At 50.7% G+C, this 16,395-nt stretch overlaps 1 protein-coding gene across 3 annotated transcripts in view; it reads right to left on the bottom strand.

Moving 5' to 3' along the window:
- CNTFR (ciliary neurotrophic factor receptor) overlaps positions 1 to 16,395 on the bottom strand; it is a 214,422-nt gene that overhangs the window by 59,364 nt on the left and 138,663 nt on the right. For all 3 annotated transcript variants that reach the window (XM_042804453.1, XM_042804452.1, XM_032988103.2), the window contains one exon: positions 1,498 to 1,728. In XM_042804453.1, the coding sequence (XP_042660387.1) occupies positions 1,498 to 1,728 (231 nt within the window). The remainder of the gene's footprint in view (positions 1 to 1,497; positions 1,729 to 16,395) is intronic.

The raw sequence follows: 16,395 nt of genomic DNA, 5'->3' as shown, positions 1-16,395 counted from the left end.
TATTAGTGAGGTGCTTAGCAGATGGAAGAGCCATTGCAAAGTCACGATGATGCCACAGCTGCAGAGGAGGCAGTTGGAGGTTGCATCCTCCTCCCCAGTCCCCTTGTTTCCTCCAGACCTGGGCTGCAGCCCCCCCGTGCACTGTCGTGGCCTGGGACCTCTCCCCAGATGGGATCTGGCAAGCATGTGCCCAAGCAGAGGAGCTGCACAGCCTCCTCCTGCTGCCGCCCACATTGAAGCCAGCTCCTGCCTCCCCTGCATCCAAACTATCCGTGAGCACCTCCTCACCCCAACAGCGTGGTTGGGAGGCCCCTGACTCATCCGCCACTGGATTCTGTCTGCCACGCTCCCATCCTCGATACCCACTCGCTGCCGTACCCCCTGCCCGATGCTGACTGCTCCCCTCTTGCCTGCTTCTCACATTGCCTTTCAGCTTCTTCCAGCACCCTTTCCCCTTGGCCTACGTGGCAGGATTCCTCCCAGCAGACTCTAAACCACGAGTTGGACACCATGCAGCATCCCTGAGACCTGGATTTCTTCAGTCTGACCTACAGGTGCAGTGAGCCCCTCCTGCCTGATTTGCAGAGCTTATGCAGGCCACTGCTAGCCTTCCTGTGACCCTCTGCGCCCGGACCACTGTCAAGGACAGAAACGCCACTCTGACTTTGATGCAAGGGGCGGAGGGTGAGACAAGGATCAAAGAAAGGCTCTGCCATGTCCTCCAAACCTGGGAACGTGGTGGGGCTCCCAGCTGGTGTCTCGCAGCATCCTCCGCAGCAGTTACCATCCCACAGCCAGCTATGCCGGCTGGTCGGCTGGTGCTCCCAGACATCCCACTGCTGCTGGTTGCAGATGCTGTACTGTGAAACACACAGTTGCTATCAGCTGTACAAACACAGCAGCCCACCAAACACACAGCTGCTATCAGCTCTCAGTATCATGTGAAATATAGCACAGCTCTTATCTCCTGTGACGAGACCTGTGAATCAGCGCATCTCAAGCATAAGATATGCAAAATGATGGGAAATGTGCAGCTGTCCTCCAACATGCCTGTGTACAGAGGCTCCTGCAAACACACAGCAACTGCCACCACCTTTTGGCTGCTCCTCTGAAACAACTATGTTGCCGTAACCCTGGCCAGGACTTCTCCTTCCTGGCTGCAAGCCCCTCTGAAAGCTCAGCCCCAACTCTTTTCCACCTGCAGGGATAGTGGTCGCAGCACTGGGGTGGATGGAGAAGCAACATCCCTTCCCAAATGAGTCCTGGGGCATCATTTAATCTACCAGCTTTGATGCAAAGTCTGGGGCTGGATGCTGATTCCAGCATCCTGCTGATGGGATTAGTATGTCACAGGGAGCTCGTATGGTGGGGTGCAGCAGGCTACTGTATCTATAGAAAGCGCAGGGGTTGGTATGGTAGGAGGGGGCTGTGAGCGGTCAATATGGGAGCAGAGAGTGTGGCTCTGTCCCCCTCAGTGTCACATGCTGGGGTACTCACTTCCCACCCTCAGGTAGGTCTGGTATTTGAGGTGCCAGGAGGAGCCCTCGTAGCAGGAGTACTGTCCGCTCTGTGTCAGATCGACATTCTTCAGGATCAGGTAGGACCCATTCAGGTGGGACTCATCGATGTCAGTGCCATTGGCTGTCCAGGTCACAGCTGCGTCCCAGTCCATGGAGCCACACTTCATGGTCACGTCCGCGCCTACCCGCTCATACTGGATGTGGCTGTCTGTGGGGAGGAAGAGGAGAAAACCAGGTGAGCTCAGAGCCCCGTTGGCACAGCTGCCTTGGAAATTGGATCTCACCATCACATCTAGGAAGCAAGAGGAGGACTGGGGCATGGGCACTGTGTTGATGGCCAGGGAAGTACAAGTTTTTTTGCTGGCCCCAATATTGATTTATTTTAACCTTTAACTAGAGTGGATCATCTGGCAAAGACCACAGGATCAGGACTCATGGACCACTTCCATCTCACTGGACGCTTTCCTCTGACCTTTACCTTGGGGGAGACACATCAAGGCTGCATGTATGGGTCACCAGCCAAATGCCCCACAGCACGGCCAGACACTCACCCCAGCAAGTCATTGCCACTCCTGTATCTAGATGACATGTTGCAGGATGCAAACCAAATGCATGCATCGGAAACTCCCAGCAGAGGGATGACACAGCCCCAGGACTTGTCACCAGCAAAGCTGAGTTATTTACCAGCGAAGGTGGGAAGCAGGCATCTGCCCTTGCAATTCCCTGCCCAGGAAGCCAGGTGGAAGGATTGCAACCTACTCATGCAGGGCTTTGGAAAGGGGCAGCTGCTCTGGCACATGCTATGCTGTTTGTCTCCCTGCCTGGCTTTTCTTCTCTATCTACAATAACATGATGCCTTGCTGAGCTGCTTGATTTAGCACCTTGCGAGTGGGGCAATACAGCTCATTGGGCACCAGCTGCCTAATTGAATTTTCTCAGGTTTCTGGACAGGAGCTCGAGCTGACATTCATTAATGATCCTTAGCAATTTAATCTTTCCCGTGTTGCTACACTGCCTGCACTGGGCTGCGTGTGGCAAGGATAGAACCGTGTGAGTGTGTGAGTGTGTGCACGACGTGGGGTGAAGCAGGACAGGCGGATAAGCAGGGAATGAGGTTCCTTCAAGGCTTCATCAAGCCTTTGTGAACAGACAAGGGTGGTTCAGTTCTCCAAATCCTCCTAGGTTTCAAAAACACATTTGACAAGGTGCCTCCCAAGGAAACCAACCAGCCCTGACACACGAGGAAAGTCCTTGCAAAGATTTATAGCAGCTAAAGGTCAGCAGACCAAAGGTGAGAACAAGCAGTAGAAGATGCCACCAGTGAAGTTCAACAGAGATCAGAGCTGGATCAGAGCTGCCCAACACCCTTATAACTCACAGGGAAAAGGGGGTTGAGGCAGTGAGAGGAGACATCATGCTGCTGAAGGCTGTCAGGGCAGCCAAATTACAGCTGGGTGCAAAAGTGTTGCAGAAGGACATCACAGTACAGACCCACCAGACACTAACACGGTGTCAATAAATGCACAGGGATGCACACAGGGAAAATGAAGCCTTGTTTCCCCTATACACTCACGGCTCCAAATGAGCTGCAGCCTCCATGGAAACATATCTTGGAGTCATTGCACTCACATACCTGATAACATCAGCTCAGTGGTGACCGAAAACACAAACCCAACTCTAGGAATTATTCAGAAAGGGATTGAGAACAAAATGGAGAGTGCTGTACCCTAAAAGCTGCACACAAATCTGTCCTCACGCCATTAGGAGTACAGTTCAGCTGGAAACAGAGCGGAGAAAGGAAGCAGGAATAGCAAAGGCTGGAAAGAGCCCCCGCCTAAAGATGGCTTAGCAGACTCAATCCCTTCATCCGTATAAGGACATAACTGAGTGGAGACATGATAGACACCTAAGCAATAATGAGTGACATAGGGAGGATGAATAGAAAAAGACGGCCTGCTCTTTCCCCTAATAAAATAAGGGGCAGCAAATGAAAGAAAAAGAAAGTGCTTTTTTGCACAAAGTGGGATTAAATTACAGAAACCCATGTCCATCAGATGCTGTGGATGTCAACATTTAAGGGAAATTTGTGATTAAATGAATCCATAGCAGAAGACACCACCCAGGGCAGTACAACACTGAGCCGCCCAGTGAGCCTGGTGAGGCTGCAGGCAGCTGATGGTGGGGAGGGACAGGAGAAGTATCCCTCATGCTTGTCCTGTTCTTTTCTCCCTCTCTAGACATCAGCTCCTGGGTCCTGTTGATAGGTGGGACCACATGGGCATGATCCAGACACTGGCTGCCATGGGCACGTGTGAAAGCCCACAGCCTGAGCAAAGGAGAGAGCCCAGGGTGAAGCCAGCCCTGGAGGAATTCTTGGCAGGTCTGAGTCCAAACTTCTGCCAGGGAAACAGCACCTTTGCGGATGCTATCCCTGTTGGGAAAGGGGGTGCTAAGAACAGATGGGGAAAAAATACAGTTGTAGCAAGTAAGATGTGGGTGAGATGCCTCAGGATTATTTCAGACACTAACTAAGGGCAGGGACCTTTGAGAAACTGCGCCGACCAGACAAGTGTGTTTCAAGTATTTTAAAAAAGCTTAGAGCACATGCTGGCAGGCAGAAAGAGGGGAGGACATCTAAGCTAAGACATCTGTATGAGGAGGGGTAGCTGGAATGGGCCCACATAAACAGGCAGATTGACAGAAGTAGGGAAGAAGATGGATGGGTGGACGGATGAAAGAATGCGTGTGATCACAGACAGCCGGACAGCCTGCTGGATGGGCACAGATGGGATGAAGGGAAGTGTATGAAAATGAAAGGGTGGATGACTATGCATGTGGATGGATGGATGGATGGATGGATGGATGGATGGATGGATGGATGGATGGATGGATGGATGGATGGGTGGATGGATAGATACAGATTACAGAGCTAAACAGTCCCAGCACCTTACTCAAGTTTTCCTCTAATTTCTTCTGTTGCGTAAGATAACTGACATTTTCTCTTCCCCTTTCCCACTGGCTCACAAAAGACCATTGACTCTCCTGGCCTCATGCTTGGGGATCTGCTCATCAGAGACACGGGAGACTGCTGCACCACCCACCAGCCTTGAGTGGAGAAAGGCTCAGTGTAGCAAAGGACCCACAGACCTGCCTGCCTTGCCTGGCTCCTGTCTACCTGGTGCCTAGCCCCAGGGAAAATCTGAGAGCAAAGGAAAGCTGTGGGGCATCCAGCTCTGCTTTTCAGGACTGTGGCTGACAGCTTGTCTGTAGCTGGTGGCAGCAAGACTAAGCTGGGAAGGGGGAAAAAGCACCTTGAATTATTTCCTATTTGTCCTTAAATACAGTACAAACATGCTGGAACTCATCCAGAAGGGCTGAGGGAGCCGTTCCTGGAAGACAGGTCTTTGAAAGCAACGCTCCTTTCCAAGGCAATGATTTAAGACCCCTGACGAAGGAGAAACCCGAAGTGCAGCTTCGAAGGAGGCATTTCTGCCAGCCGAGTTTGCTGAGGCTCTTACTGGAACCAAGCCAGGTCCCCACATTCTCCTGCCCTATGCCAGGCATAGCAGTGCCACCCAGACATGCTGCTGTGCAAACGCGTGACAGTCCCTTTGGGAAGGGGCACCATGGGGACAGACACCTCCTCCACCCCCCCTCCCCAATGCTGGAGCAGCCCTGTCTTGCTCTGTGGACACCAGTTCTGCTTTATAGTGGGGATGGGCAAGGGTGACCAGAGCTTTCACTGGGATCCTCCAATTCCCACAGGCTGTGTATGGGCAGGACTGTCCCCCCCAGCCCACACAGAGCCTTACATCTCCCTCAAATATGGAAGGGAAGGAGGTCTGTCCATCCCTCCTGGTTATCACACCATTGGTAACACATGGGATAGATGACCAAGATGCTGCCTGTGCTACAGGGCCAGCCCTGCTGGATGGACATCGACTGGTAGCATGAGCAGAAGGAGGGCCAACAGCCAGGAGCTGCAGCTCAAGAGGTTCGAGCTAGACATGTAGACATGAGGAAAATTTATTCTCCAGGAGGGTGGTGCAGATATCCACAGAGAGTGGGGACTTCCATCCTTGGAGGTTGTCAGGTTTCTGTTGACAAAGCCATGGCTGATCAGGTCTGCTGTTGAGGACAGTGATTTTCTCAGTGGGACACTGCACTAGACACTTTCAAAGCTCCTTTCCCACCAATACTGCAGTGATCATTGACTAGAAGTGATATTTAGCGATGCTGCCCTGACCCTAAACCATCCTGCTTCTCCAAAGAATGATGCATTTTTGGTTGGGTGACAGCACAAGGATGAAGCACACATGATGGAGAGGTTATGGTGCTGCACCCCAACCAGCAACATGCCTCTGAGCATCCAACCCAACGCCACATCCTCTGATACAGCACTGGCATGCCAATCAGGCACAGCATGGCTTATGATATAAAGTCCCAGAGCTGGAGAGGAGCCGTGGTGATGCATAACAAGAGCAGAAATTACAGCTTTACCCACAGCCCTTGCAAAGCTGCAGTGGAGGGAAGACGGCAGCCACTCATGGGACAGACACACTCAGCTCCCAGTGGTGGACCTGGGGCAACTTGGTGAAATGAGTTGTGAGCTGCTTTGATGTCATCCTAGAGATGACAAGTGACAACTTGGCGGTGAGATCTGTGCAGCTGCACCACAATGGGGACCAATGGTCCAGCAAAGAGACATGGAGGGAAGATGAGACAAAGCAGCTGAGATGCAGAGCCTGTGGAAACATGCATGATGCTTCCCAAAGCCATCCGGCTCAGATGGAGGTCCTCAATAGAAACATCATCCTCGTTGTCCTTCTAAAATGAATCTTGACCTGTATTGAGACTTCAAGGGAAACAACACAGGGAAATCCTGAAAACCCAAGGGCTGCCCTGGCATGTGCTGTGCTGGGAAGGAGCAAAACTCCTCTTGGGACCCTCCATCTCCACTGGCTGCTCTCTCTCTGTTCCCTGGGCTAAGGCTCCCTGGCCAAGGCAAGCATGCCACTGGGCAGTGCCCTATGCAGCATGCATGAAGCCACGCCACAGATGTGGACCCAGAGGTCTGTGCCCAGATGCCTGAGGGGTCTTTTGATCAGGGAGCAGAGGAAGTGGAGAAGATGGCTTTGCATTCCTGGCACCAGCGCTCACTGCAGCCCCTCAGTGGGTCTCTCTGTGCCAGGGCCTGTTGCAAGTCAACCTCCAGCATGCACACATGGGGGCCAAAACCATCCTTGCTGTCACAGCGATTTGCAGGCAGACTGGGCCAACTGTTCCTCTGGAGCCCTCTGCCCAAATGCACCACGGGGTTGTGACTGGTGTAAGCAGAGAGTGAGCAAAAGGAAGGCATTGCAGCATTTCTGGGGACAGGCACAAGCACTCTTCTCCTCTGCAGGGTGCACAGGCTCTGACTCTGACCCTCTCGCAGATGGTGAAACTAAGGCAGCAAGAAAGGCCATATCCCCACTCCCTCCGGTGACGTGGAGCACTTCTGCTGCGGGATGGAGAATTACATGCGTGCCTTCGGACAGACAGGCCTTCACATCACCCCATTAGCATTTGTCCCTCCCACAGATAAGCAACTAGCCACAAATAATTATATCAGCAACTAATTAGCTCTGTATATGTATTCATAAATTATACATTTAATATTTACATGGTGCCAGGGCTATTCTGAGAGCTTTCCAAGGCAGATAAACCAGTGAGGTCTTGCACCCTGCAACTTCCTGTGGTAAATGAGATGAATAAGCCAACAGGAGATGAGTGGCGATGCCCAGAGGGTAGAGGGGCAAGAAGAAAGGTGGCCTGACCATCTCCCCTCTGGACAGGGGCCATTCCTGGCCTTCTCCAGCCATTGGACAGCATGGTGGCACAACCTCGTGGCTTCTCCCTTCCTACTGCACCCATGCTTGTTGGCCTGAGCAGCACCAACCACGTCCAAGGGATGCCACTGGCTCCGCTCCCATCTCCAACTTCACAGCCCTGACGTCTGCCCTTCTTGAGATGAAACAGTGTCTGGCACTGGAGAGTGTTTCCTGACACCAGCTTCCCAAAGCACACTTCATCCTTGATCTCCTCAGATCTACTCCCTCTGGTGCCACTTGGTCTTTGCAAGGCTTTTGTTGCCAGCAGAAACCTTCCCTTCAAGGAGAAGGAATTTCATGCTTAAGGAGGCAGTTATTCCACAAGTGATTTAAAACTAGATACATCTTTGTAAGGAAACAGGCGTAATTAAGTGTCATCGATGTAGCCAAAGATATGGACTGTTCCAAGTTAATTTTGTCCATTAATGAAGAATTGCAGCAAGCAGAGCCTGGGTTTGTTTGCTCTACTTTGGTAAATCCCTGGAGTCAGCAGCTTTGCTCTCTTGACAAGAAAAAATAATTAGCAAGAAACTTTAATTAAGACATAACAGATGGGTGCTAAAGGACTTGTACTCAATCACTCCATGATAGCCTGGAAGCAGACCTTGGTTTACTTAGGGGTGTTGTAAAGGAGGCACTTTCCCCCTCCAATATGCTTGGCTCGGGCAAGCTCCAGGGCAGGAAAGCCTCTTCTCTCAATCTGGATGTGACCAGAAAACGTCCTCCCACGAGGGCTGGAAAAGCCCTGCTACCCCTAAAGAAGGTCTCCTCCAGCTTTGCAGCAGCCTTACCTCCCACCACTGCTCTGCAGCTGAGTGCACCTCCCTCTGCAGTGATACCCCAAACTTAGCTAGGGATGTCCACTGAAGGGTGAAAAGGGCCTTCACGGCCTTTCTAGCCACTCAGCTGCAAGAGGCTGGTACTTCTTCCATGAAGAAGCATCTTCCTGCCCAGCAGGTGGGAGGCTGTGATGCCTGCTCTGCTACCACTTTGGCATGGCATCCCCAGGACTGAGCTCCAGGTGGCACAGCCACGGTGACAGCACGGTCAGGATGGTGGCACTTGCACTAGCTTGTGCATGGGGGCCAACAAGGCTATGCAGTGGCAGGGCGTAAGCACCCTCCTGGGAAGAAAATGCTATGCTAAACCCAGTGGAAAACCACAGAACAGAAACCCACTGCTGGAAGCAGAAACAACACAAACTCACAGCAGAAGCAAGGGCCAAGTCCTTGCTGCAGCACTGGCTCAGCCCCAAGGGATGCGGCAGCTCCCTGTGCCTTGTGGGCTGCAGGTCCCACGCTGAGCCCTGGCTGGAAGACATGGTAGCAGGATGGGGGAAGTTGCCTTAGCAGACAAGTAACTTCAGAGTCATGTTTCTGCTTGTATCACATCACCAGACTGGCTGAGCCAAAGGCTTTGTCTCCGCCTCAGTGGGTTCTCACCAGGGCAGAGCATGCCCTCCCTGTGCCAGGACAGGACTACTACGTCCATGTCTCATACTGGTCTTGGTGTATTTTCAGCAGCCTCGTGCTGGGATGAAGCCTCTCTCACAGCAATTTAGACCTGCCAAATCACATCAGACAGAAGCATCATGCTGGCAATGCTCCTCACAGCAAGCCAGGAGGGCTTTATGTCAGAGACAGCCTTGTTTGCCCACATGCCATCACACTCAGCTCTTGCTGGGAGTAGCAGGGGCTGTACAGCAGTGTTCTGCTGCAACATCAACTTGTCCCTGGCCGCAGGTGACAAGCAAACTGGGAACAGCAACCAAATCTATCCTGCCTTGGTAAGAGAGTCTCCAGCTGTGCATGAGCAGAAGACCTCAAAGAAGCTGCCCTTTCCCAAGACTTTGGGGTAGGACTGATCTCTGCCAGAGGGTGGTGTGTACCCATCTGCAGTGGTTGCATATCTCCAGCACTGATCATCTTCTGTTGCCTGTCCTGTGTTGAGTGAGTGGTGGAGTTTTTTTGGTGGCAGGGGAGGGGGCTATAGGGGCGGCCCCCTGTGAGAAGCTTCTCGAAGCTCCCCCAGCTCCACGTCAGCTCCACTTCTGTTTGGGAAATTGAGCCCATCAGCTGCGCCTCTGTGATAACGTATTTAAGAAGGGACGTGGTGACGGGCAGTTGGACTTGTGAGGAGGAGTTGCTGCAGCTGCATGAACACCAAGGTCAGTGGAGGAACGGAGGAAGAAAGGAGGGGGGAGGTGTGCCGGAGCAGAGACCCCCCTGTATCCTGTGGGGAGACGGCAGGGCGGCCCCCCCTGCCACCCATGGAGATCTACGGTGGAGCAGACACTGATTTATGGCCTGTGGCTTCTGCTTGGTATAATCAAAGTGCTGTGCCCAAAGAAGGCCGGGGTCTCATGGGAAAAGGTAGCCCCCCCTGCTGTAATTCAGCGCTGGGAGGATTGCAGCATGCGGGGGAGTCCCACGCCGGAGCAGCTCGGGAAGGGCTGCAGCCGTGGGAGGGAATCCAGTCGGAGGAAGTTAGTGACCCATGACGGAGCAGTGTGGGGAACGCTGTGGCCCGTGGGAGGGACTCATGTCGGAGAAAGTTTGTGGAGGACTGTCTGCTGTGAGAGGGGGACCACGATGGAGCAGGGGGAACAAGTTCCAGACACTCCCCTCACCGAAGATAAGGAAAGTGGCAGCGCTGACTGCAACCCCCATTCACTGCCCCTGCGCCACTGGGGGAGGAGGTAGAGATATCGGGAGCAGAGCTGAGCCCGGGAAGAAGGGAGGGGTGGGGGGAAGGTGTTCTCAAGATGTGGCAATGCTTCTCACTGTCCTACTCTGTTATGTGTTGTTAGTGTCTGTAATAAATGTATGTTCTTTTTTTTCTTCCCCTAACGAGTCTGCCTTTTGCTTGTGATCATAAAGGGGAATTTTTCCCCATCCCAGTCCTATCTCGAACCCCAAGCCTGGCTCTCTGTCCCTTCTCATTGCCAGAGGAGAAGGGAGAGAGAGCTGCTGCGTTGGGGTTGGCTGCCAACCAGGCCCATACCACGACACTGCCATATGCAGGACCAAGAAAAGATGCACTTCTGCTGCTACTTTTGCTTTTCTGTCTCAGCTGCTCTGAGGCAGAGACGTCCGGATGCTGTTGATCTGGTGATATTGTCTTTTTTTATCCCAGAAGACTTTGTTCTTGCATCCCAGGAGGGGACTTCAGCTCAGGTCTTGATCTCTTTTCCAGCAGAAGGTCTTGGTGAGACCTTCACTTGGATGTCTTAGCTCTTCTGGTCCAAAAATGCCTGCATCCTGGGACTCTGACTGCTCTCCTTACTGGGACAGGCTGAGCTATGACACCATTTTCATCCTAAGGCAAAGGGAAGGCTGGATGGGACCTTGTCCACTTGACTTCCTTGAAATGTAAACTTGAGATGACTTGTCCTGAGGAAGAGCAGTTGCCTGGTGAAACAGCAACTCCTGTAATCCCTGCATCTACATCGTGGCTCCCCAGCACATGGGGCAGTATGATATTGAGGGGAAGGTGTTGGAGGACCAGAGGATGATGAATGGAACTAATGGGAACCATCAGACAGCAGAAAGATCCTATCAATATCCTCCAAGCCAGGCGCACTTGAGCCTTCACCCTTAACTGCCATGTGACTGGTTTTAGCACTGCAGATGAATTAAAGGCTTGTTTTCTGGTCCTGCTTTTTCATGCAGACAGGACAAATAACTCTAGGCCACAAAAGAGTGCTTAGATCAGGCTTTTCAATGCCATTTAAAGTGAAATCAATACAATTCGGAATTAGGTGCCCAAATCACAGCTGTAAACACAAGAAAAGATCATTGTGGTCCAGCAACAGCATGAAGACGCCTGTATTTACCGAGCTGTGGGGAGGGGCGGCAGAGCCGGATAGAGACATCGGGGCGCCTTGCACCCCGCTGGCCGCAACCTGCCTCTTAAGCCTGGTGCACAGTGTACACCTCCCCATCGCCGTTTGCCAACGCCCATGTGCCCGCCCTCAAATAACAGCCTTCCTCCGCGCGAATACACCGGGGGCGACCGCTATTTGTTCACATAAAAACCCAGCTCCCGCTTCACCCCACTCAGGCCTGCAGATTAGCATCAGGCATTGCGCAATATTTTTTTATTAGCACAGAATTATGGAAGTCAGAGGCGTAAAAGACCTGTTGGGTCCCACTCAGTCCATCCTCCTTCTGCCAAGACAGTATTGGTCCCTGCAGCATATTTACTATTTCTCCGGTCTAATTTTACATACTGTACAATCTGTGCAGTGCCAAGTTACGATCCCTGTGTGAGAAGCAGAGCTCTCAATTTTCAGGCTCTTGGGTGTGTAAAATCACAACCGCGATGTTAAATTAACTTTTTTTTTCCTTGCATTTAATCATTTAATAGCTCTAAAATTCAGCCCCTCAGGCTCTTTCTGTCTGTCTGTTGGCTTGGGTTTTGCCTGCTGTAGGCCAGTGGCTTGTCGCTTACAGATGTAACGCTCACACCCCTGGGTGGATCGGCAGCAGCTGGGCTTGAAGCTGGGACCGCTGCAATTTAACACATGAACTTCTGTGGCGTGTGGGTGGAAAAACTCGTCCGCTTTCTTAACCACAGGTACAGAAGGTTCATCTTCCTCCTTGCAGCTCAGTCCCAGCAAGGAAGAGGTACAGGGCACACTGCACACAGCGCGAGGGATCAAAGGCATCACCCAGGCTAGATTTAAAAATCAAAGCAGGGGTGCAACCTACAGCACCGAGATACAGGGGGACAGGGAAGCAGTGAAGTATTCCCAGCGACACTCTGTGCTCAGGAACTTCCAACACAAATGCCAATACTTTTTCCCTCCATCCCTACATCCACTGAAGGTTACACCCCAGGACCTCTTTCTTCTCAAGAGAGGGATTTGATTTCTTCCACCTGTACCAACACCAAGACTTTTATTTGTGCATGTGGCAGAGGAACTGAGCTGTTGCCAGTGCAGCATGATGAACAGAGGGTAGGAAGGATAGATGTTTATAAATGGGAAGCATTTTCCCAGGTCTTTTTTTTTTTTTTTTTTGACTCAGTCACCATCACTCACTTCTCCAAGCAACACTTGCACTTCTGAAGCCTGGTGATGATTTCAAAGCAATATTAATAATAAGGCAACCATCTACTCTGCCCATCAGGGGCTGTATTAACAATCAAACCAAGGCCTCGGGATTTGCCTTGGTAATAACGAGATATTACATTTGCATTTCATGCCTTTCACTCTGAAGGATCCTCAAGCAAAGCCAAGCCTGGAAACAATCACCAGCGTGTGCTGAGCCATGGCACAGCTGCAGAGCTGCAGCCCAACAGTCACATAGAGCAGATGTTGGGTGCAAGCACCTCTGAGATGAAAGAAGGCAACATATCAGACACATGGCACACTGGAAAGAGCATTACTTCCACCAGTGACATCCCTGAGTGTAGCTAAACAAGCACTGCAGACCATGACAGGACCCTAGGACAGAGCTCCTGGATCTAGAGCAGAGCTTGAAAGCAGGGTCCAGACTGGGGCTGAATGAGACTGGGTCTTTAGTTATGGGCTGGAAAGTTTATCTGAGCCATGGATGACATGACTGAAGGATCATGGTCCCCAAATGGTTTCCAAGCTCCTCATGGGGCTCAGCACTACTTTAGAGCCCCAAAAATCCACAGGCTGCCCGAGTATTTGCAATTTACTCTACAGTCAGAGAGCTATCAAGGGTGGCACAACCTTTTGTAGCTGTCTCTGGGCAGGTAAGAGAGACACGGTCCTCTGTGTACTACGTGGATGATCCCTGCAGTGAGATGTACACCTGTGGGACAGCAGGAGACTGAAAGCACATGATGTTTTGGGGCATACACACAGAGGCTTTGCATGCCTTCCTGCGCAAATGCACACATATCCCTGCGAAGCACAATGCCGAAGCTCACAAGAGATCATACCACCTCTGAAAAGAAAGCCTTAAGATGAGTACAATAAGCTGGGAGCTTTTAGCTGGGTTTCCCATCCCTGGCAGCAGCAAAAAGTGATTTCAGACGTGGGTGCATGCAACTCCTTGGTGGGTCATGAACTAAGCCAGCTCCTGCCTGGTCCTGCTCCCTTGGTGCCCTGAGCAGCAATGTCCAGCACCCTTTCCAACACCACTGAAGAAGATGCTCTTCATTAAACAGCTAAACATCTCCAACCAGTCCCCACTAGCTGGCTGGTGGTGGAGGCCCCCAGGTTCATCATGCAGAGCCCAAAACAATCACACCGTAATTTCTATTTGATGTTGGCTGCCTCTCTGTTTCTGGAAACACCTTCTCCACCACAGAGTCTTTCCTGCTCATCTACCCACTGCTATTCCCTCTCTGTACCGCTTTTATTGCCATCCCTCTGACTAAACTCTCAAAAGCAGAGAGCAGTGCTGCTTTCAGGCTCCATGAAACAGGAGTTCAGCCTGCCTTTGAGAGCATCTCCTAACCTCTAATTACCGATGCTGCTGTTTCAGAGAGCCCTCAAGTTGGTGTTTTTTTTTTTTTTTTTTTTCTTCCCTCTGTTAGGGATGATGAGCAAATGTTAGTTCAGGAGCAGACACTCATTCAGTATGATTTGAACTAATTGCCCATTATTTCCTAAATTTCAACACTTAAAAGCTTCAAATGTCTTATTGCAAAACAACAGCTAAAAGGCCAGTTATATTCATTGACTGAAATACAAATAAATGTGCCCAGCTCTCTGGAGAGCTCTTGGGTTTGAAGCAGAAGATTTTAGGGAAGCATATTTTCTGAAAGTAAGATTATACAGAAGCTCACCATGTCTAGAGCTCCAGCTATCTGAAGGCACTATTGAATTACAACTATTATTAGCACAAGAGATACTTGAATTCTGGAATTTCTGTAAAACGTTTTGAATTCAGGTTCTGAAGCATTTAAAGGACTTGAGAAAATATCTTTGGCTCCAAGTCAGCAAAGCACTTAGGCAAACCCTTAACTTTCAGCATGTGTTTAAGTACCTTGCTGACTTGGGGCTTTTAACCCTGGCAAAAAGAAAGCAAAGAGGAAAGAAAAGCCAAACAAAAAAGTTCTGGTGTGAGTGGAAATCTCCAGGCAAGTTGAAATAATATGGAAATCTCTTCTGGAAAGTAAGAAAACAAAAAAATAATAGTGAATTGCTTTAAAATTAAATGCTAGAGGAAGGTTTCTGGTGAGAAAGACTCCCAGAACAAATGGAATATTTCAATGTAGTCTAGTGCCGGCTTCACTCTCCTGCCTCTTCAGCATGTTGAAATTATTTATTGCTGAAAAAAAAAAAAAACAAAAAAAAAAACACCAAACAAACCCAAAACCTGCTTCCCCCTCCCACTTCCAGACTAAGCGTGATGGGAGAGAGAAAAATCTTGGCTTTGGCAGTGAAAAAACATCTCTGAAATGAGTCGGCTGTGAGAGGCTGTCTCCATCAGGAGGGAGGAAGAGGAGAAAGGATGAGGGAGTGAATGGTAGTAAGGAGGAGGAGGAAATTGCCCACAGGCGGGAGCCTGCAAACAACCGCACACGCTGCCTGCAGGAGAGGGAATACGAGAGAGTGCATAAGGAGAGAAAATCAGTGCAAATCTATGCACACATGCCTGGAAAGCAGCTACAGGCAGCAAGCAGCTCTTCCCCTACCTCCAGTTTGAGGCCATGAATATAAAATAAACTGAAGCTGAGCAAAAAGAGGATGCTCTGCAGCCCACCCAGGGAGAGCGGCTGCCAGCCCATGGGAGACGGTGACGGGGAGAGCAGCTGCCTGCGTGGGGATGGGCGAGAGGAGATTCCCTGGCTCCTCTGGGCTCCCGTGCTCCCAGCCCCCTCCTGGTTCTGGCACAGCCAAGGCAAGCTCAGCATGCCATGAAGTTGGAAATGCTTCTCCAGCCCCATCAGGGCAAAAGTCCAAACTTCCAAAAATTCTCCATTAAAGACACACAGACACACACAGGAAAAAAAAAAAAAAAAAAAAAGGAAAGCACAAAGTTCTTTCCTTCAGAAGGAAACCAAAGGATTTCATGTCTTTTAGGCTTTTTTTCAAAACCGCACCACTGTGCTGCACAAAAGGCTTTGCAACCCTTTTCTTCTTATGGGGAAGGGGGTGTCAATTCAAAGTGAATAACCGAAGCATTTCTGAAAAATACCAAAAAGACAAACTATAGCCCTTCCCCCTGCTCCAACTTTTTTTCTTTTTTTCCCCTCCCCTGACAGAGAGATATGATTTTGTAAAATATTTGGGTGTTGATGGGACTTCATTTTCCAATGGAAAATGGTTCCCCTGGGGATTTTTTCCTGTCAGCTCTGCTCAGGACAGATTGGCAGCAAGCGCTTCCCGATGGAGATGCCCCTCAGGGGAAGCGAGGGGTCCCGGCGCAGGGGATGGAGGCGGCTCTTCTTCAGCACTCACACTGCTGCACTGCCAGCAGCCCCCCAGGGACGGGCACTCTGTCATCCACTGCTCTGTGCCAGCACCCAGCGAGATGCAGCTCTCTCCTTAATGAGTTGACAACTCAAACAGATGAGACAAACAAGGAGAGCATCACTCTCCCCACTTACAGATGGAGCTTAAGTCCCCAGAGGAGATTAAATGACTGGCCCAAGGGTGAGCAAGTTGTTTGCATCAGAGCTAGGCTCTGATTTTCCTCCTCCCCTGTGATCCAATGGCACCTGGTACATCGATGCCAGGGTTTGCTTGGACTCTCCTGACCCTGTTGAAATACAAACACGTGAAGCACAGCATTCATTTGAGCTGCTGTCTTTTTATGCGTCTTGAACCCTGGGTATGCCCCTCGCGATGCCAGCACTCGGGTGCTGCAGTGGTGGCTTGCAGGGCTATGACACAGCTACAGCAGTGCACAGTGCTGACTCTTCCTGAAGCAGCAAAACAAAAAGCCTTCCATAAATACCAGTTACACTAAAAAACTCCTCAGGGCTAAGCAAGTTAAGAAGAACAGCCCAAAGTCACTGAAGGGAGGAAAATACAATTATAATCACCTAACAGCCCATATCCACTAATCCCTTGT

This window comes from Tyto alba, unplaced genomic scaffold, assembly GCF_018691265.1.
Source record: "Tyto alba isolate M040663 unplaced genomic scaffold, T.alba_DEE_v4.0 Super-Scaffold_42, whole genome shotgun sequence".
NCBI lineage: Eukaryota > Metazoa > Chordata > Aves > Strigiformes > Tytonidae > Tyto > Tyto alba.
The sequence above is the reverse complement of the archived record's forward strand: the minus strand, read 5'-3'. Positions and strand labels throughout refer to the sequence as shown.